The sequence below is a fragment of the Periophthalmus magnuspinnatus genome, chromosome 18 (genome assembly GCF_009829125.3).
Source record: "Periophthalmus magnuspinnatus isolate fPerMag1 chromosome 18, fPerMag1.2.pri, whole genome shotgun sequence".
Taxonomy (NCBI): Eukaryota; Metazoa; Chordata; class Actinopteri; order Gobiiformes; family Gobiidae; genus Periophthalmus; species Periophthalmus magnuspinnatus.
Genome location: NC_047143.1, coordinates 9,551,396 through 9,573,451, shown reverse-complemented (window position 1 = coordinate 9,573,451; position 22,056 = coordinate 9,551,396). Strand labels below are relative to the sequence as shown.

Genomic DNA, 22,056 nt, shown 5'->3' with positions numbered 1-22,056 from the left:
TGATCCCTCACAGATGGACCAACTTTGGTCAGAATGTATTATCTGACTAAGGGGGGAACCTGTGGAATAGTCTCCCGGTAACCCTGAGAGAATGTCCCACATACAGTTCTTTTAAAGCTCAGATGAAATACTGGTTATGGTCAAACCAAACATGCACTTATCTATAGCAATGTGATTTTAACTGTTCCATAGAGGCATATGTGCATGTATGGGGGTAGAATGTGTGGCCAAACTGACTGAAATAATGGAGACTGTGTAATGACTGGAATGAGCAATGAATTGAATGAGCAATGAATGGAATGTGCAATTGTGTGGAGTGTGAAACTATGGGAACTGTGCAGTGAATGTAGTGTGGAATTTTTAACTTGACCCTTTTGTGACCCCAGCCCCTGGTACAACAGATGGAAATTAGCCTTTGGCTATAATCTGGTATGTTTACATTCATGTTGAATCACGTCTGTTCATTAACATGCATCATCGCAGTCAAATAAATAGACCAAATTTAAAAAATAAAATAAAATCCATTTATACTGAAAATAATATAATATGTAAAGTTTTACAGGAAGCAGGCCTTATGTGTTTACAGCAGCCTAAATATTCCTCTCAAACGATTACATTTGTTTATCTATAGTCGTAAATATCTGCAGCTGCCTCCATCTGTTTTTGAGTCGGGCAGAGGTGTGGGCAGCTATGTGTTTACACCGGTGCAAGGACCCCTTCCCCTGAGGTGTGCTGAGGCAGCTGAGGTACATTTGAATGGTTGTTTTACAAGTTAGAATGAAAGTTACTGAGCTTAAGTTTATTTAAAGTCTTGGGCAATGCATCAAGGACACAAGAAGATGATTGTGTTGGAAAAGACTGTGAGAATACTCAAAATAGCCTATTACTTAGTTCTTACTCTAATGGACATGCCAGGATAAAACAGTGAAGAGGGACGTTTAATATAAGACATAAAGGATATATATCTGAGCTACAAGAACACAGCATAGTGGTGAGTCATAGTCTGCTTTTGATTGTTGACTTTTTCTTTTGCAATCAGCCAATAAGCTAGGCTTCTGTGAATGTTTCCGCTTCAAATTAGTAACTTTGAAAAAAACACTGTCACGTTTGCTGGATGACTGAATTGCCTGTGAATGAGTCATGACTGACTGTACTTGATGTACTCAATGGAGCTCAACAGTGACCACAGCCCACAGTTCCGGAAGTAAATTTTCCATTATTTTTTCTCACTGACTTTTAGAAAAAAAAAATATATTAAAAGTTTGAAAGCTTGCTTGCAAGACCTATAATTTCATTTAAAATATGTTTCTGAAACTTTATAAAGCACAAATTTACTATAAAACTTTTCACATTTCACTGCTGACAGTCCCCACTCCAATAGGCATTCACTTCTAGGTGGTGCTGTTGCGTCGGGTCAGGTCAGGCATTATTGGAAGGACCATTTTATTACATTTTTTATCATCGATCATTCCCGGGTATAAACTCTCATACTCTCATCCTTGATGTTCAGTGGGTCAAAAATGTAATAATTTCTTGTGAAAACAAATGAAGAATAATGTTAACACTCCCATGCGATCAGCAGGGACTTGCGACCGCCCCTGCATTGGGTTCTCCCCACTCAGCCACTACCCAGGCCACTATCTGACCCATTTCTATAGTGCAGTTTACCAGTTGGTTTATCCTGGTGGTGTCCATGACTTTGAACCAGCAACCTCTTGAATAATACAGCTATGGTGTAGCGATTTTGTTTTTGTTTTTTTGTTGTTTTTTTTGGAATGACCTAAAGATTTTGTGTCAGTTTTCAGTTCAGTTTTGCATAAAGTATTTATTTCCCTGTCTATAGATTTGAAAACTCCAATATGAAAGAAATAGTGGACTCCACAGTCCAAATGATAAAAAATATTAAGTTTGTTTCTTTTTTTTTTTTTTTTTTTTTTTTTTGTTATGGGGAATACAATTTATCCCCCAGTTTTTGTGACAATAGGATAATTTTGGACCTTTTGTATTATAGGGTGCGCTATAGTCACCTTTGGTTATGAGCTCATTACTCTGCTCTTTTCAGGGTTGGATTTTGCACTGTTGGTTAAAATTTTTGCTCTGTAGGCTGATGCATGTGGCCGTGAGCAAGTATGAAAGAAATAAGAAGATAAAGACATTTTTGACTGCGTGCTACACAAAAAAACAAAAACAAAACAAAAAAAAATGTAACATTATGACTGTGGTTATAACATAGTGACAGTGTCATTTTTTTTTAGAGGTGGATGGAACTCAGTTACTGTAGTAGGTTTCATTTACTTGAGTAACCCTTTTTAAAATTAAATTGTAATAGTGTTCTCATTTTATACATTTAGTCTTACTTGAGTAAAAGTTTTGGTTGAAGTACTACTTTGTACTTCTACTTGAGTAGCCAATATTATTTTGAAGTGTACTATTACTTCAGTACAACTTTTGGCTTTTGCCCTACCCACCTCTGCATTTTATAATGTAAATGTAAGCCCACTGCAGCCAACTGTAACACAGTCAAATCCACCAGAAGCCAGGAAAAATGTCTCCACACCACTCTTACTTGTTTGTCTACTGTTTTGGCTATAGTAGGAGAGACATTCTACATGTTTTCAGTCTGATGTTGGTCATATAAATACAATTGGTCCAGGTGATGAGCTGAAAGATTTGCATCAGTGGTGAAGTTTCCTTTCTGTGTAAACTGAGATTCTGTTCTCTGAAAACAAAAGTAAAAGTGTCTGAATGAAAAGGACCTAGTCATGTTACAGTGCTATTTGCCCTTCAAGAGGTGCTTAAGACAGCAGCCTCGGTTCAGCTAAAGACTTAAGAAATGCAGTGATTAATTTACAAAAGGTAAGGTTACATGTTTATCATCTGTTGTTATTGTTACTGATTGAGAAATCATGTAATTTAGTTTATATACTCATTTTAGCATTGTGGCTGATATCAATAAGTGTTAAAACTGCTAAAAGATACTTTAATATCATTTTTGTTTTGAGTAGCTTTATTTTTATTTCCTTCTCCCAATATAACTGGTAGAGTATATTTAGATGGATTGAATATGTCAGGGCTTATTACATTAAAGCCTCTCCAAGCAAATATTATTAATTCATTTTTTCAGTAATAGTGATGATGTTTTGCTTCAAATATAACAATATCTTTGAATTGTGAATTTAAGCCAAGCATATCCACTGCTATCTTTACTACTGTCTATATTTTATATAGATAAGGATGAGATAAAATATATGATGGAATTGTATAGAGGGAAAAAAAGACAAAAGGACAAAAAGAAAAAAAGAAAAAAGTTAAAAAAAAGTTTTAAAAAAAGTTAAATAACCCTTGGTCTTCTCTCTTCTTCATAATGAATTCATGTGAACAGATGTGCCTTGTCTGGGTTAAGAAATAGCAAAAGTGCAAAGGAGTGATCAAAGCAAAGGCTATTCTTTCTTTTTGTTTAGCTTATTTTTTCTTTGCTACATTCCATCTGTAATTCCTTTGTTGCACTGAAAGCTGTGGGTTTAATCATTAAACATGTTGCACAGGTCAGTTCACAAAATGGCAGAGAGCGAGCATGCCCAGACTCACACGGCAGAAGAGGGTGTGGTGGAGGAGGTACACACTTTAAACTTTTACGGGCCTGCTTTGCTGCTGCCGACTGCCTCGTGCCCACTTCCTTATCGCACATTTGAGTTTGTCTTTTGTTTTACACACTACACTCACATAGCACATGCACCATTTTCATTCACAATGCATACACTGCACTACACCACTGATATTAACATACTCAGAACTTTATATCTTTGTTTTTCTAAATAGTATCATTATTTAATCCTTGTGTGAATAAAATTTTACTTTTGAGCACTTTTATTCTGCATCGGACAAAGAAATGCATGTTTGTTCAAGTAAGCTACATAACTGTTGTACTCATTTAATTGACAGGAGTTCTATGAAGCTGTTGAGACATGTGAAGAGCAGGACTGTGTGAATGCAGACACTGATGGCAAGTGCATTTTGGTGGAAACTTATTTATCAACTGATTAACGGGACATTTTATTTACATTTTTGTTTCCCCATTGCAATTTTTCAACCCACATAAAGGACATGGACATAAAGCACAAGCAGCAGCCTAGTTACAAACCTGACATCCACTTAGTCACTTTTGTGATTTCAAAATTGAGCTTACACTATTATGAAATAATAATTGATATTATTTGATGATGTCTGATGATGTCTTCTAATTGGCAGACATCCCTCCACCAAAGGTATCAGTGCTCTGTGTTCGTCCTGATGTGGTTTCCTTGGCTGTGGAACCCCATTCATCTCCTCAGACATTTGAACTGGTGATTGATTACTACGCTGATGAGCAGAGGGGCTCTGTGGTGCAAACAGACTCCCCCTCTGTGGACATCACAGGACTGTGTCCTGGGACAGAGTATATGTTCACTGTCACCAGGAGGATCCAGAGCCCAAAGACATGTGTGCGCGTGGTCACAGGTCAGTATGAAAAACAAAACAATATTTTATTGTTATAACTGTTAACAGTTATTATTAATTGGCTTTTGATACCTCTCCCCAGCAACCCTACCTCCTCCACTGTTATCAGTGAGTGACATCAGAACGGACTGTGTGACTCTGTCCTGGGAGCCTCCTGCAGGCAAACTGCAGAACTACTCTGTGACTTGTTGCAGTGGAGAAGAGGTGATACAAGAACTCCAAACTGAAGAAACCAATGTCACCATCTGTGCCCTGATGCCAGGACAGCAGTACCTCTTCTCTGTGTGTACACAGCTCCAGAATGGGCACAAGAGTGAGCCTGCAGTGACCTCTGCTGAAACAAGTATGTTATACGCCCTTTTCAGCCCAGAACATTTCTGTGTTTTTAATAGGGTTTGTTTCTGTCTTGATGTTAATCCTATGAATTCAATGTCTGAACATTTTTGTACTATGATTAACATGTGGCAGTTCAGGAAATGTGTGCGCCAAGTTCGGAATGCTGTCATGGTGTATGTGGTGATCATTTTATTTTGAAAATCCTTTCTCCAACAAAAAAGGAAAAAATAATTACTTTGTTTTTCTTGTAAAAAACAAACAAATTATCAAAACTCATATATATATATATATATATATATATATATATATATATATATATATATATATATATATATATATATATATGTCAAGTAAATATATAATAATATTTTCATCATTTATCTATAGAGCAGGTGTGAATGCTACTTTGTTTCATGAAAAGATTAAAATGTGGCAAACAGACTCAGTTTATTTTAAATGGTATGTAGTTATCCAAAGTCATTTCTCACTCACCTTAGGTATTTCAGGCATCCTGATTCCATCATGGTAAATCTAACATCAACTAGCATGCTCGTGGTGAGCACTTTTTGATTTTCGGGAACACTTTATAATTAGATCCATACAGGACACAGCTGACTTATTTTGACCTCAAAAGCTGCTTTTACAAATATCTGTGCTGGGGCAAGAGAAACTTTGGTCAAATACATGAAAAAAAAAAAAAATCGGGAACAGATGCAACATAAAACTCAAGTATTGAGTGTCTTTCCTTTCATTCTTGATAGAACCTGACCCTCCAGCACAGTGCACAGTGAGTGACATCAGAACAGACTGTGTAACTCTGTCCTGGGAGCCCCCTGTGGGTGAAGTGCAGAACTACACTGTGACCTGTTGCAGTGAAGAACAAGTGGTACAAGAACTCCAAACTAAAGAAATCAGTGTGACCATCGATGCCCTGATGCCAGGACAGCAGTACCTCTTCTCTGTGTGCGCACAACTTCAGAATGGGCACAAGAGTGAGCCTGCAGTGATATCTGTGGAAACAAGTACGTTTACAGCCTATTTGTTTTCTAGAAATTATTTGGAACCTCTGTTTGGACAATGTCTGAACTTTGGTTAAATAAGATCTATTCTGTTTATGTCTGTTATATAGTCTAGATGTTAACTGTTTCTTTCAAAGTCTGATTTCTGAAGTAAGAGGCTGATAAACTTAAATTTTAAACAATTTTCAAAACAATCAGAAGTATTAAAAAGTAGGTTAAAACATTTCCCCCTCCCAGTTTTATGTTGCAGGTTTACATTTTGATACCATCTTATTATTAGAGTTGACCAACAAAGTGTAAAATAGTTTGATTATGTTTAGTCAATAATAAAAAAATAAATAAAAATAAAAAATCACACCAGTGCACACCAGTTTGCATGGCCTGCTTTAAAATCTTTAAAGTTGGAGCACAATTTATTCAGAAAAAAATATTAAAGGCAACAACAACTAGCATGTTAACAATGCATTTCCTGATACTCAAACAATAAAATACTTGATAATTCCATGCACCATAAACCTATTTTGACCTCATGGGCTACTTTTACTATATGAAAGTGAAAATGATGGTGCAAGACAAATTTTGCTCAAATACATGGTAAATCAGGTACAGACACTTTAATTATGTTTATTAAAAGCATTGAGTTCCTCATTTTCCATTTTATGTTAACCACTGTGAATCTTTGTACTTCAATGAACAAACTCAAACAACGTCACATTATATGATTTTCAACCCAATATTGTCATCATGGAATACTTAAGTTTATTCACTTTGCTCCTCTCAAGTGTTATAAAAATCAATCAAAGGTCTTGTGAAAGAAAAGGTTTTGATCAGTATATTTTATTTTCACAGAAACACATGTGGGGTCTATACTTGAGGACTTGGGTCTGGAGAAGCATTACAGTGAGAAGCTTTGCCTTAACAAGATGCTGCAAATTGATGAGAAGACCATGACTGAAAATAATGTGATGTCAAACAAAGATGTTGCTTGGTATTTTCTCAAGAAACTGATGACGGTAAATGTAACAGCTCGGAGTGTAAAATGCACACCAGTGAGTGATACAAACTGTGATGAAAGTTCAGATAATTCTATCTTAGATCTGCAAAATTTAGTGACAAGCTTAACCTCAGTGTGTACCATGAACCCTCTTGACATAATAACAGCTTTGTTTCTGTGCTCTGATGGCTTTGTGCAGCAGGAGCTCTCACTCAAAATGTCAATGTGTCAGTTTGCTGTTCCTCTGCTGCTTCCAAACTGTGACTCAAACCAATGCACACTGATGCTCTGGGCCTTAAGAGACATTGTGAAAAAGTACAGGCCTAAATCCCTCTCTAAGTCTAAGGGCTTCAGAGAAGAACGCATCGTTCACTCTGAAATTCCAATGATCTCCTTTGTGAGACTTGGTGAGTGCTCTTTGTCCAAATCTGAGATTCTCAATAAGCTCCTGAGTAATTCTCAACAATATCATGACACTTTTGTGCACCATAACATGCAGTGTGGTGACTGCCCAAGACTGATCTCCAATGGACTTGCTGAAATTACATGGTACCTTCCTTGTGGCAACAAGAACATTGACATTTTTGATGAGCCAGTGGCAGTAGCTAACCTCCATGGTGACATTGCGTCTTTTGAAACACAGTTCTCCTTTTTGTGTGAGACATCTTCAGCTGTTTTTGTGTTTTTTGACACTCTAAATTGTGTATGCAAGCAATTGGTGTCATTAAAAGGCAAGAAGGATGTATTTCTTGTAGGTAACCATCAAGGTCACAAAATCCGTATGAATGATTTACATGAAGTTGCAACAGAATTAGGCTTGACCAACAGCAACATCATTTTGAAGACAAAACAAATAAATGATGCTGACTTTGTTGCTAAACTACAGAAAACAATGAGAGGGACAATTGCAAACTCAAAAATGAAGATGCAGATAGAGCAGATGGCAAACGTAGCACATGAATTGGGAGTATGTGTTGATGAAGACAACCTAGAGTGTCAGAACGCAAAACAAAATGCAGATGCAATCACTGCAGAAATACATGATATTCTGGAGTTCAAGGAAACCCAGTTGCCCATGCAAGGTCAAATCTGGAAAGAAGTCACTTCCTTGGAGAAGGAAGGATGCAGGCTTCGAAAAGCTGGTTCTGAAAACATAGAAGAGTACAAATATGATCTGAATGAACAAATAAAAAATCTCCGTAACAAACAGAACTTGCATGGCATGTCAGAAAGCATGACCTGCTTCCTAAGTGGCATATCCAGCCCTGAAGAGAGGTGCTATTTCCTGAAGTGGCTCAGAATAAATCTCGACAACATTTCTCGTGAAAAGTTGTCATGGCTCAGAGAGCTGTATAAGGAGAAGTCAAAGGCATCTAACAGCAATGAAATAAAAGACATTGATAAGCAACTCTCCAATAGTTCACTGGGAACTGAACACTTCTTCCGTGAAATGGGTCAAATCTATGAGTCGTCAGTGTCTCTTCCAGAAAATGAACCTTCTCGCCAACAGTTACAGCATCTCCCCAGACTCTGTGCACAGCTGCTGCTTGACGGCTTTCCTCTGGAGCTGGTGGATGGAGATGCCTCCAACATTCCTCTCAGATGGGTGAGTGATGTTCTGGGCCAGCTCCATGACCTGGTGTCTCCTAACAACAAGATTTTGGTGGTCACAGTTCTAGGAGTTCAGAGCACAGGGAAGTCCACTCTCCTTAACACCATGTTTGGAGTGCAGTTTGCTGTGAGCAGTGGCCGGTGCACTAGAGGAGCCTTTATGTTACTCATCAGAATCAGTGAAGATATGAAAGCAAGTCTCAAGTGTGACTTCTTGGTGATCATTGACACTGAGGGCCTCAAGTCTCCAGAGCTCGCTCAACTGGACGATAGCCACGAGCATGACAACGAGTTAGCAACCCTTGTGGTTGGATTGAGTGACATCACCATTATAAACATCGCTATGGAAAATTCTACAGAAATGAAAGACATCCTGCAGATAGTTGTGCATGCTTTTCTCCGAATGAAAGAAGTGGGCAAAAAACCCAAATGTCAGTTTGTCCATCAAAATGTGTCAGATGTTTCAGCTCATGACAAGAACCTGAGGGACCGAAAACTGCTCTTGCAGCAGTTAAATGAGATGACTCAGGCAGCAGCCAAAATGGAGAAAAAAGAGGAGAACAAGAGCTTCACTGATGTGATGGACTACAATCCTGACACTGGAAACTGGTATATTCCCGGATTGTGGAACGGAAACCCCCCAATGGCCCCAGTCAACGCAGGATACAGTGAAGCTGTCTATGAACTCAAGAAAAATGTCATGCACATTTTGGAAAAATGTGAATCATCTGTCAATGATGTCCTACAGTTCCGTGAGTGGATCACAAGTCTGTGGAATGCAGTGAAACATGAAAACTTCATCTTCAGTTTCAGAAACAGCCTTGTGGCTGATGCGTACATGAAACTATGCACAGAATACAACAAATGGGAATGGGAGTTTAGGAAAGCCATGTACTCTTGGGTTACAAATGCTGAGACACAAATTAGTAATATTGGTATCGTGGCTGAGAAATCTGACACTGGTGAAGTCCTCGCTTGTCTCAAAAGCGAGGCTCAAACTGAATTGTGTAAATGGGAAACAACTCTCCTTCATAACCTCACAGATTATTTCAAACAAACAGAAGGACATGTTTATCTTGTGGAAAGATACAGGGAGGAATTTTTTAATAGTGCAAAAATTCTTCGAAGAGAAATAGAGAGCTCTGTCATGAATCAGCTCACAGCAACAGCAGAAATCAAACAAGCAATGGAGAAGGTGGACAAAATAAAGGAAAACCACACAAAAGACTTAGAGGAAAGAGTGTGTGCATTGATTGACAAGTGTAGAGAGGAGAATCGTACAATGACAGATCAAGAACTAGATGAAGAATTCAACAGGATGTGGGAGACGACCGTGACAAATCTTAAGAAATCAGTTTCTTATATAAAAGGTAAAGATGTATTTGACCAAGTGGCTCATGACCTGAGGACAAACGTGTCAATTAAAGGAAGCCATGCTAGTGAATTAATCAACCAAAAGAAACTACAGGACTGTGGTAAGGAAAATTTTGTTGTCAAACAAAAACCTGAGAGCCTGTATGGAAAAATTTTGAATAAAGTTTCCAAATGGTTGAATAGTAAAGATGGCATAATGGCTGCACAACAAATGGCCGACAGTACTATTGCAGCTTGCCAGCAGTTTATTTCAGAGAAACTGGAAAGAGAAACTGACTACCACGACACCTACATCCATGAGATCCTTAGAATTATTGACGAGAAGTTGCAGTGTAATCAACATCTTACAATTGACATAGAGTTTGAGGTCTCTCTGAAACAGCACATATGTGGAGATGCAGCCAGAAGGTTTCAGAAAATGCATGATAATTTCCTGCATAAAAATGATCCGTACACATGTCTCAATAAAAACAAACAAAAGTTCTGTGCAGATTTCAAGGATGTTTTTAATGAAAAAGACCAATGCCAAAAAAAGGCAAGTGAATTCACAGACCTTTGTCTGAGACCTGCAGTGGAAAAGTTTGTGAGTCGCTCTTTGGGTCCAGATATTGTTGGTGAAATGCTCACATGCCATCAGTTCAGCACACGGACAGTTTTTCAGTATTATGTGTTACTGGATTTAATAAAAAATGAACACTTTCATAGATATCAAAACTACATTTGCAATTATGAGGAGTTTATTAAGGAGTGGATATTTAAGCAAATCATGGTGCACTTTACAGACCAGTGTAAAATATTAGAACTTGAAAATAAACATCTTCATTCATGCCTGGGAAACATTACCAGTGCTATAAAAAAGGCCACAAAAGTAAAAGGTAGTTTAAAGGAATTTATTGATGATTTTTGCAAAGATCTAATTGATAAACTAGCCATCTCCCAAGATGCACTTGGTGCTTTTATGATCTTGAACAATGCAGAGCAGGAACAGTTTGTTTACTGGCTCACAAAGTGTGTGAATGAAATGATACAGTCTCTTCAGAACAAGTTTAACAACACAAAGTTTGATACTAAACTCAACCGTCTCCATTTAAAGCCTCATCATGAGCTGTCTGAAAGGATGATTGGATGTGGCCAACAGTGCCCATTCTGTAAAGCACCATGTGAAGCTGGGGGCAAAGGTCACAAGGAACACTGGACCTCACTCCACCAGTCACAGGGTCTGGGAAGTTTTAGATATATTGATTCAAAAAAACTCGACAGTGACATATGCTCAACTCTTGTTCAAAGTGAGGCTGTGTTTCGCTGCTTTGCCACTAATTCTGAATACCATCCTTACAAGAAATACACTGAGATTTTCCCTGACTGGAAAATATCCCCAGATGTCAGTCTTGAGGCTTCAGATTACTGGAAATATGTTATGACAAAATTCAATAAAGATTTTGCCCAAGCATACGATGCAAAACCTGCAGATATTCCAAAATCATGGAAATGTATTGGACAAAAGCAAGCTATCGAGAGTCTTAAAACATCATTTTACATTGACTGAGCTGCATTTACATCTTTCTGCATGCCCAAACCATGTAAAATCTACCATTCCAATTGTAATTTTATAGTCCATATATTTTGAAAGCATTAGCATTGTAGTTATATAATTATGATTACCTCTATATAATTGACAGCAACTAGCTTTTCTATATGTATTGTGTATTGTCATTAGATTTACATAAAGCTATTTCCATTCGCCATAATCACCAAATTTTAATTAAATATAAAAAAAATAATGTTTCTTAGTATTTTGTCAATTTAGTTTTGTTTGACAGTACAAATACTATACTTGTCTGCTATATGTTCACTTTTACCTGATTTTCGGCACAGTAAAAAAAATAAGTTGTTTATGTAAATCTAATTTACTTAAACCCTTATTTAAAAATCTGTCAATCTCAATTGGTGTTGCTTTGAAGGCCACCTCCATGCTATGACAATTAGCATTCAAGCTTTGATCATAAGGCTATCAAAAACTGCCAAAACTATTATTCAAACTGTCTCTTTTTTACAAACACCCTCCAGTAACTGATAATTATCCGGCAACCCACTTTTGGATCCTGATCCACCAGTTGAGAATGCCTGCTATAAAGCTCTTAACTTTCAAAATTGTATATAAGGGCTTAATTATGCAGCTTATGTTTACATTTTGTTGCATTCTTCAGCTGTTGTGGATTTGTCTACTAGTCTATTGTAAGTTTCTTTAAGGCTGTTGCAAGTTTCAGGGCTGAACTATTCTGTAAGAAAAATTAAATAAATGTAGGTATTGTGAATTGAGATTGTGTCAATGTGTATATCAGTTGTGGGGTTACACTATAGGATTGGTAGATTTTATTTAAGAGATCCCATCAGACAGGATTTTTTGTTTTGTTGTAGAGTGCAGACACTAGACTGGCAAAATAATTAGATAGCTCAATTAAATTTTGATATTAACAAATACAAAAGGGAACATAAGAAGCAATAATACAGCTTATTACTCTACAATCCTACCCCTACAACCCCTACCTGGAGGGGCCCCCAATCAATTGCCCTTCAGGGTTCATGTTTGAGTGAATAACATTAATTTAATGTTTATAGGCTGTTAGCTAAGTTTTGTTTCTGATCCTGGAGGATTTAACTATAAGGCTACACTGAAAAAAGTGAAACATTGCTGTTGTTCATTCAATGCGTTTTTTTTTTTCCCATTGGTTTAATTCAGTGCTTCTCAATTATTTTCTATCATGCCCCCCCTATACAGAAGAAAAAATGTCATCCCCCCCCCCCCCCTCAAATTAAATTTGATATTTAATTAAATATCAAATAAAAAATAAAATTAAATAAACATCAAATGACTAAATTAAAATTAAATAAATATCAAAATAATACATTCAAATTAAATAAATATCAAATTAAAACAAGTAATTTAACAATTTGGTACGCCACCTTATATGATGCTCAGTGCTTGCTGCTTTAAGTGACATTTACAAAGCGGGGTAATTGTTGTTAATATTTGACACGTTTACGTTGAAAAAACTCCAGCGTCTTATCAGCGTGACTGAGGTGTAATGAGGTGGCGCCTTAACTTATTTGGCTTCATACTGTCCGCTGCCACAGCAGACACCGGTCTGTCCTCGTGTCCCACCGGAGTCACGGTGAAGCCAAGTGCTAAATACGCTTCATCAGACTTCCTCGTCTTATTTTTCGGGTGACTTTACCTCCGTCTACATCCGCCTTTCTTTTCATCCCTGTTAAAATGTTTTCCATAGTGTCTCTTTAGCAAAAGCGTTTATTGTTCACTGCCCTGTGTCACGATCTGTTCGCTCTCTCCTGCTCATTGCTGTGCGCGCGCTGCGTACAGTACTACAGTGTCATACGCGGGGTCATACGCGCCCCCCTGGCATCTCACCGGGGCGCGCCCCACTATTTGAGAACCACTGGTTTAATTTAACAAAATCTAATTGGTCTGTACAATTTTATTGATACAGATTTAAACTTGTGTTTGTATTTATATTTTTTAGGTAAATCCAATGTGGCTCGTGTAAATCAACAGTAGTTCACAATAGTTACATTGACCCAATTAATAATTTATTCATTGTGCCCTTCTTGCGCATGCGCTGTGCCAAGTCAATCCTCCAACACAGGGGGCAGCACCGGCAACAACTTTACTTGATTCTGTTCAATAATGCAACAGAAGAGAAGTGCTTCCCATGTGCTCTTAAGGCTGTGTCTCAATTCGCCAAATGCACCATTCAAGGGTCCTTACGAAGTACTCTTCAAAAGTGTAGTTTCAAGGTTCCGGTCGAGAATCTGCCCTCCTCAGTGTAGTCTCCATCTTGCTGAAGTGGGACAGGCCCACACTACGAACCGCACTTCCACCTCTGTCTTTGAGCATACGATACGTACATTACGTACGTTATTTTTAATGATTTATTATTTAATAGAAAAAAAGTCAAGATGTCGTCGTCGCAGCTGTTTCTTTCTGTTTAGATTGAATATCAATAGGCAAATATAAGTTTCAAGGTGATTTTTCCGTCAATTGTAGCTACTTCATAACTTTAACAAAATATACCTTGTAAAAACGTAATAACAGAGACAGAGGTAACAATATCATTTTGACATTCATAGTCTATAAACCAGAGACCACTGATTAGTGGTACATAAAGTGGGATATTGCAGTTTAATGGTTCGGTATTTTGGCCAGTGGCTACACCACTTTAATAACAGTAGAGGGCACTGTTTCCCTTTTATGCCGTGCCAGTTCTTTTCATCTGATTATTATAAGGTACTCATGAAGATTTTGTGCACGTCTCAGGACTCTGTTCTGTCCTTTCCTCAGAGTCTGTTGCTTCATTGTTCACATTACCTGTGTGCAACTCATTAAACTCTTCTGACTTTACGTTTCAGTCTCTTGGTCTTTGATGCTTACAATAGAAACGAACATTCTTACATTATTCTTATTGCAGTAATAATTTTTAATGATAATAACGTCTCTTATTGTCTAGCAATAACTGCACATTCCTTTATTCCATGTAACTCCATGTAACGCGACGGCATTTTTTTTCAACCGACCCACTTTGCGTTGTGTGAGTGCCTGGATGCTTCAAATTGATGTAACCGAAGGGTCTGAGTAATAACACATTTGAACAAATGTTAACAAAAACTTGACTTGAGATTACGTCTTTCCTTCGCGCGCGCCCTCTCTCTTCTCTCACGCGCGCCCTCTCTCTGGCGTGTACCGGATCAGATGAGGAGAAAGGCAGACACAGGTACAGCTCTAGAGGACAGTGGTGTTTTATTCTTGTTCAATGCTACACGGGCATGTTCTCTGTATGTTAAGCTGCATGTTTTATTACAGTCTGACTCAAATTCACGGAAAAACGAGCTTAAAGAGGAACTGACTTTCGACGCGCTGTGCACGGACACGCGCGGTCAGCAGCTAAACGCAGAGAACGAGTTTTTCTAAACTCCTCATAAACGTTAAGAAACTCCGACCGGTTCTTCAACAAATATTACGTAAAGCAGCTGTTTTAAATTAGGTTTGTGGAATATATTTTATGGGGAAACAATCCATATGAATAAATAGGTTGAAGGATTTAATAAATACTTATCATGCAAGAGAATAAAAATGGTCAATACAATTCATTTAAAACTTTTTTAAACTGCTATTCATTCCAAAACTTGTATTATGAATCGATTTTTACTCAGTACTACCTCTAGTTAATAGTGTACATGTTGGTTTTTTCTTAATATGATTAATTATATGTGTAAAATGTATATCATTTTGCCAATTTCAACACTTCCCCCCCCCCTTGTTTAATTTACAGGAGCCCATTCCCCACCCCACAGCTGGTCAGTTCTCAGGAGGTAAGTGTCACAATTATGGCAAAACATTGGTTTCCTCCAATGCATTCCAGAGAGCGCATCATATCAAAAATATTTCAGCAACAAAAAGCCCTTTAGTGTACCAATTGTTAAAACTGGTGTACCCAACTTTATTTTCTCATAAGTACCTTTTGTTTTCCTTCCCAGTTTTTTGTAAAACTTAAAAAAAATAAATAAATAAAATAAAAAATCGGACATCTACATGTCCATCTAATAATTTTAGCTTTTTTAAACTTGTAAGAAAGTGTTCAGTGATTTGCTGTATTATTCTTTGAGATGAGAAATTATAATATTTATTTAATTATAATAAATAATACGCCTAAAATTACACTCTATTACAAAGTACACACGTTTAAAAATCTTTTGAAAATTGTACAATAACTTAAAACTATTCAATCCATGTGTGTATTAGTACTTGGTTCCTTTCAACTCCTGATTTTAAGAAAATGTTTACAAAAATTACATTGAAACTACCACAATTTCACATAATTTGAGAAAGTATTCCAATTAAAAACTAGACAAATATTGTTTGGGACATGTAACTAACACAGTTTAAATTAAATTTGATGCTTTTTTTCCCTCTTTTTTTGCAGGCTTCAATGGACACCTCTGCACGGAGAGACTGTGTGTTAAAATTGCTGATGATTCTCCTCGGCGACCCCGTTGAACAAATGATAAAGGAACAGGATCAGGTATGATAACAGAATATGTAGGAGAATAAAATCTTTGTCTTGTTTTATACTGTCTGAAGCTCCTCGTCTTCTAAAATATAAAGCTGGTTATGAAGTTCCAATGTGTGATAAAAGCTCTTCTGTTTATTTAATTAATAGAGCTTTTATTTTGACATATTATTCCATTTGTTTTATTATTTCAGGCAAAATAATATATCCCTTGAGAATATAAGATTTCACAACCTTCATCAGAAAATTACATAGTACAACTTTAAAATGTTTGATCTAGATTTGAATCATTATAGCTGGTATTTAAGGCAGTAGTAACAATGTTTGTATTTTGTAAAACCAACTTCACTAGAACTTTCAATTACCCTCCAGCTCAATTTTAACTACTGGGATTCTATATTGGGATTCTACATTGTAGTGACATCACATGAACCTTACCATGGAATTGGTTGTTGTATTTGGTGAATATAGGTTATTTCTTGTCAATGTTGAACCTGATGATTTCCATTAGTGACTAGACCGAAGAACTCCTTGTATTATAACAAAAGTCTTAATTTTAGCAATACTAATTTTAACTGCCCACCATCTGCATTACTGTCATGTTATTATCCCATAGATTATTTCACATGAGCGCAACCCATTTGCTGTTTAGCTGTCAGATTTATTGACCTTTATGGTTAATTTGTGTGATTACTGAGTTTATCGACAAGAAGCAAACTGTTCAAAAAAAAGTGTAAAAGTGAAATTAATTCAACACTATTCAACATTTATGCATCCTAAGTAGATTTCTCACAAACTGTAAATCTGTTCTAGTAATCTGAAATTATAATTCAAGAATTTGAACGCAACCGAGCTTGGGAGCGAACACAAATATCGAACCTTGCACAGGAAGACGTTTTAAATGTTCGTAGAGCTACATTATCAAAAACAATACAAAAATGCTCTGGAACAATAAACTGCTGGGTCTTGTAAATACATCGGTCAAACTTCAGAGTCAGAAAATGTTTTGATTAATGCAAAGTTCTGCATTTACCTTTTTCAGAAAATGTCAATGGATGGAAAAAAAAGATGCTAATTAATGAACTTAATGTCCCTTTAAATTGTCTACTAACACTTGGGATAAATTTTACAGTAGCGATGCAGCAGATTAATATTGGATCATTCCACATCTTTTTTAGATTGTTAGTTTGAGGCTGACCATAAAAATTAGATTATGTGTGAATTATATTTTGTGCTAATACTCACCTTTTGCAGGTACAGCAAGATGATGACGACGACCAGGTGACCATGGCAGTCATTATAACACCTTCAGACATCAAAATAATTCTGGAAGGTGAAGCAGTCATGACGAACCTCCAGTCAGCGATTAAAGGGTTCGTCATGCTGTTTGGGCTCATCTACACCCTAAACATGAGGTATCTTAAAAAGTGCGAACGCACATACGAATTTGTTCAAAAAGTGCTTCTGGGACTGGAATCAAAAAGAATGAGTACCAAAGTACACCAACTCAGTGTCTTGCTGCATAGCAAATAGCCGTAAAATTGTAGAAAGCAAATGAGCCGTTTGTTCAAAGTTACACAAAATGTAACAGTAAATTTGTTTGTTCGAGGTTACACAAAATGTAACTAAATTCATTTGTTCGAAGTTACATTTTGTTTAACTTCGAACAAACAAATTTACAGTTACATTTTGTGTAACTAAATTTGTTGGCTTGAAGTTGCACAATATGTAAATGTTACTATGTTTTTTGTTGCGGCTAGCTGTGTTAATTTTGTGCATGCAAGTGTTAATAAAAAGTTCAATTATCAATGTGTTATGTATTTACTAAGAATATAGGATAACAATATTGAGGATGGAAATGTGTTATAAAGGACTTTAATTGTTTTAAATTTGCTAACATGATTTTCATCTTGAACCAATTCTTTCTTAGAATGAGTTAGACCAATGTAATAGATATCGTTATGAACAACTAAGACTTTTTAGATGTAAATCGGTTACGATATAAATTGTAAGTTGAACCAATGAACCTCATTAATTGATTAAATGTACATTCATTTAATTTAGAATTTTAAGTTGTATAAATGCATTACAATTATGTTCATTTAATTTTACATTTTTAAATTGGCCCATAAATGCCAATTCATTTTTTTTTTATTGACCCAATTCAATTTTAAACATTGAACCAATTTATTTTTTATTAACTGTTATAAATTAAACAAATTTAGTTTGACCAATTTAATATGTATCATTATGAACAGTTAAGATTATTTAGATGTAAATGATTACAATATAAATTATAGGTTAAACCAGTGTTTTACTTTTTTCAGTGTATCACAAAAGGGAATCAGGTGCCCCAGTCCCCTGATCAGGCCCATAGAGACTGAAATGTTTTGCGTTTCAGTCTCTACAGGCTGATATGCAAAAGACAGAGGAGCAAGAGGCAGTAGGCTACATTACATTGCAAGCATGCACAAAAATCAATATTTCAATATGAGATAAGAAGAAATTCCCGTGCGTGCTCAGAGATTTGCACAGGTCCTCTTGCCCCTCAGCACCCATGGGATCAGCACCAATGCAGTGGAGCACTTCCTGTATTTCCACGTGACATCACAAAATACATCACCAAGTACGTTTCTGTCGTAACGGGTGAGTGTAGCGGACCAAAGGATGCAGACTCAGGGAATATTTACAGGATTTATTGTAGGAATTGAACAAAGTACGAACAAAGGGTAATCCAGAGGTGAGCAGGTGAGCAGGAACACAGGAAACACAGGGACCGGGGACATGAAGGGACCACAGGACGACAGGCAGACCAGACGGGCGTAGGGCAGAGTGGGCAGGAGACATCCAGGGCCGGAGCACGACAGAAACACAGGGATGACAGGAACGCAGGCACAACAGGAACAAGTGAGGACGACACAGGCAGGATGAGGACAAACAGACAATCTCGCCCTGAGTGTCTTCCCCCATCTCCTCTTATCCATGGCAGGAGTGGTGATTAGCCAGATGGAGAGCAGGTGCGCACGGGAGGAGCCGAGAGCTCCGCCCAGCTCCAGGTACAGGCAGGTGAGGGAGGGGGAAGAGCACACAGGGAGGAAAACCAGGAGCGGACAGTGCGGATCATGACAGTTTGTGATGAAGCAACAACATTATAGCAGATTAGAAAATAGTGTAATAATGGCACTTTAAGATTTAGTTCTAGCTTCAGTTTGACAAAGCACAATTAAAGTGATCAATTTGAACATTTGTCAGTCAGGAACAAACATTGTCCTTCAACATAATGTAAATAGTCATTAAGTTGCTCAGTCCATAAACAAGCAAAATAATTAAAGCAATCAAGGCAAAACAGAAGTCCAGGTTGTGATCTCTTGCTCCATGGAAAAGCTACAAAAGAACTGAGTTATACAGGACATAAGGTAAAGCCCCATAGTGAGCCTCATAGTCTTATACTTATAATGGCCCAGGTCAGTAGGCTTTCAAGGCATCGTGACGGTGTACTACCCAAATGTCTTCCAACACAACAGGGAGTAGTGGAGCACGGCTACAGCAGGGTGCACACACAACCATCACACACAGTAGAATGTTCCAGGAGGCCTAAGAACTTGGGGCTCTCAGCCACAAAACGGACAACCATAACAGAGAAAGTGCAACTCATGACCTCAGGCTTTTATAGTTTTGGCTTTGGCGCTACCTGCTGGTCGCTTAATAAAAGTCCATTATGCCACACAATAAGCAATATCGCAATATTATAAATATATCACAGCAACACAAAGTTCTCCATTTCACAGAAGTATATTGTTTTTTAAGGTAAAATGGACATCTGAGTTATGGTTTTCCTTATTATTATTGTTCTTGGTTTAGTCTCTTAAAATTTTATTTTGACATACTTTGACTAGTAAACGTAGAGATAGATCCCATGTAGCATTTTATTGTTTGTAAAATGCAAAATTCACCAAAAACAATGTATTGACATGTTTTATAAGTCTCACTTTCATTCTTGATGCTATGAGTCAAAAGTGACTCCTTCACAGCAATATCACATGCGCATGGGATACGCTCATGGAACTGCTGTCGATCACATCAGGTCAGTAAAGCTGTAGTGCATTGTTGTGTACCTTGCTTTTGGAAATTTACGGGGAATTGTGAGGGAGCATGGATGACACTGGACAAATCTTACAGCTAACCATATGCAGGATTTAGACAGGGTCTGGATAAGATCACTAAATTACTCAAACGTGCATGGATGACATATAAAACCACTTCATGCATGTTTTCAATGAGTGCGTGCCGTGCGTGTGTGTGTGTGTGGGGGGGGGGGGGCTTACATGCACCAATGTTTTGAGCAACATGTTTGGCCTCACAGATGAACTTTTATCCTCTCTTATACTGTAAAAGGCCAGGACAAAACCAGGCCTATAAACTAAATTTGTTCCTCAGATTGACTGTAGCTCAGTTGGTAAAGTGTTTGTTCACTGATCCAAAGGTTTCATCAGTGGACAACAGGTTGGACACACTGGATGAATGTATGAGCGAATGGGCGAGTGGTTCCTTGTTGTAAAGCGCTTTGAGTGTCTTGAAGGTGGAAAAGCTCTACATAAAAATGTGACCATTTATCACTGATTAATCCGCATTGGGCCATGGACTTGGGTCAATGAGTTTAGGTGTTGCTTTTCATCAGATGAGCACTGCCCAAACACGGACTGAGACCTGAATGTTTGGCCCGGCATAAAGGAGGTAAGAAAGGGGAAGGATTAGCTGTATGCTGTTACTAACTAATGCAAGATTTCACTCGCCTAATTTAATCACCCCTGCATCATTTAATTATTGAAAGGCCTTTCCTACTCAGTACAGTATTGATAGATTGTATTAGTGCACTACTGCAGGGCAGAGGTTCTCACACTGTGGTAATGGTAAACATATTTGCTGAATTTTGTGTCATTTTAGTCCACTTTTTTGTCCTAAGTGGGTTAATCTATTCCGTTAAAATGTATTTATTTGGCACATTTAAATACAACTTCTGAGCACTGATTTCAGCTCTGGTCAGCTGATCTCAGGGCTCTTGGTGGTGTATAGGGCTGCAGTAACTAAGAGGACCCATAGAGTGCAGACATTTGAATAGGAATTTGAATATGAAATAGGAGGCAGTGCAGGTTGCACAGCACAGGCGTGATGTGCTCTGTGCTTTGTCAGCAGACGAGCTGCAGCATTCTGGACATTGTGTAAGGGCTGCAAAGAGCCCTATTCTTTGTGGCACTTGGTGTGAAAAGTCTTTTACATTGAGGTCAGAGCTTTTCAAAGCTAAACGAAAGAGAGACAAAGTATTAGGGTTAGGGTTGGTTAGTAGAGAGGAAAGAGAAGAGACAGAGAAGAGGAGGAGAGGCAGAGGGAACTTGTATTACCCCAGCTATGGTATGTAAGTAATATTCTAGAATGCATGTGTGCATGTGTTGTTATGGATTTGTATTAATTTTGTATCATGGGATTATTATGTTGTTGTTGTTGTTTTGTGTGGTAGTTGGTGTATCTCATTGAGTTTATGTATAAATTAAGTTAAAGTGCATATAACAAGTTAAACTACTAATTCCTCTAAAATCACATTTAAAAAAAAATCTAATTCTGCAAAACCTTTGACCATAATGTGAAAGTTTCCCCTCATCATTTACATTCTTTTAGAATGATTGTCCTGCATTCAAATGTCTGTTTTCCCCTATCCCTATACATATGAAGGGCTGTCACTGTGAGTAGTGTTGCCTCTCCACAGATCAGACATGTAACTTGGCGTGGTGGCATCACATGGAGCAGAGTGCACCAGCGTGAATGGAGTTAGTACTGTGTGCACCAGCTCAAGTGAAGCTGGAGCTGTGTCTGGTCGTAGCTGTGGTCATAACAGTAAATGGTAGTAGCTGTACGCTCACAAGAAAACGGGGGATTCTGGGCTTGTTGCTTGGATACCTCAAAGGTTCTTTACTTCCACAGTGTGAATTGTAAAGTTAAATTGAAAGCAAAAGTGGATATTTTTGCGCCCTAATCACAATTTAATAATCTGCTAATAAACATTTATACACACACTTGTACCTATTTTCAATATTTTATATGGACTTATACACTTATTAGTTTTGTTTGTTTTTGTTTGTTTTGTATT

The 22,056-nt window shown here is 37.4% G+C and overlaps 1 protein-coding gene across 1 annotated transcript; it reads left to right on the top strand.

The window, feature by feature from the left end:
• Nucleotides 1-2,774: 2,774 nt before the first annotated feature.
• LOC117386157 (interferon-induced very large GTPase 1-like) lies at nt 2,775-12,146 on the top strand. Its single transcript, XM_033983474.2, has 7 exons — nt 2,775-2,856; nt 3,546-3,615; nt 3,943-4,003; nt 4,249-4,497; nt 4,580-4,840; nt 5,595-5,855; nt 6,702-12,146. The coding sequence occupies exons 2-7, from the start codon at nt 3,559-3,561 to the stop codon at nt 11,375-11,377; spliced, it is 5,565 nt and encodes a 1,854-aa protein (XP_033839365.1). The 5' UTR covers nt 2,775-2,856; nt 3,546-3,558; the 3' UTR covers nt 11,378-12,146.
• Nucleotides 12,147-22,056: the final 9,910 nt, after the last annotated feature.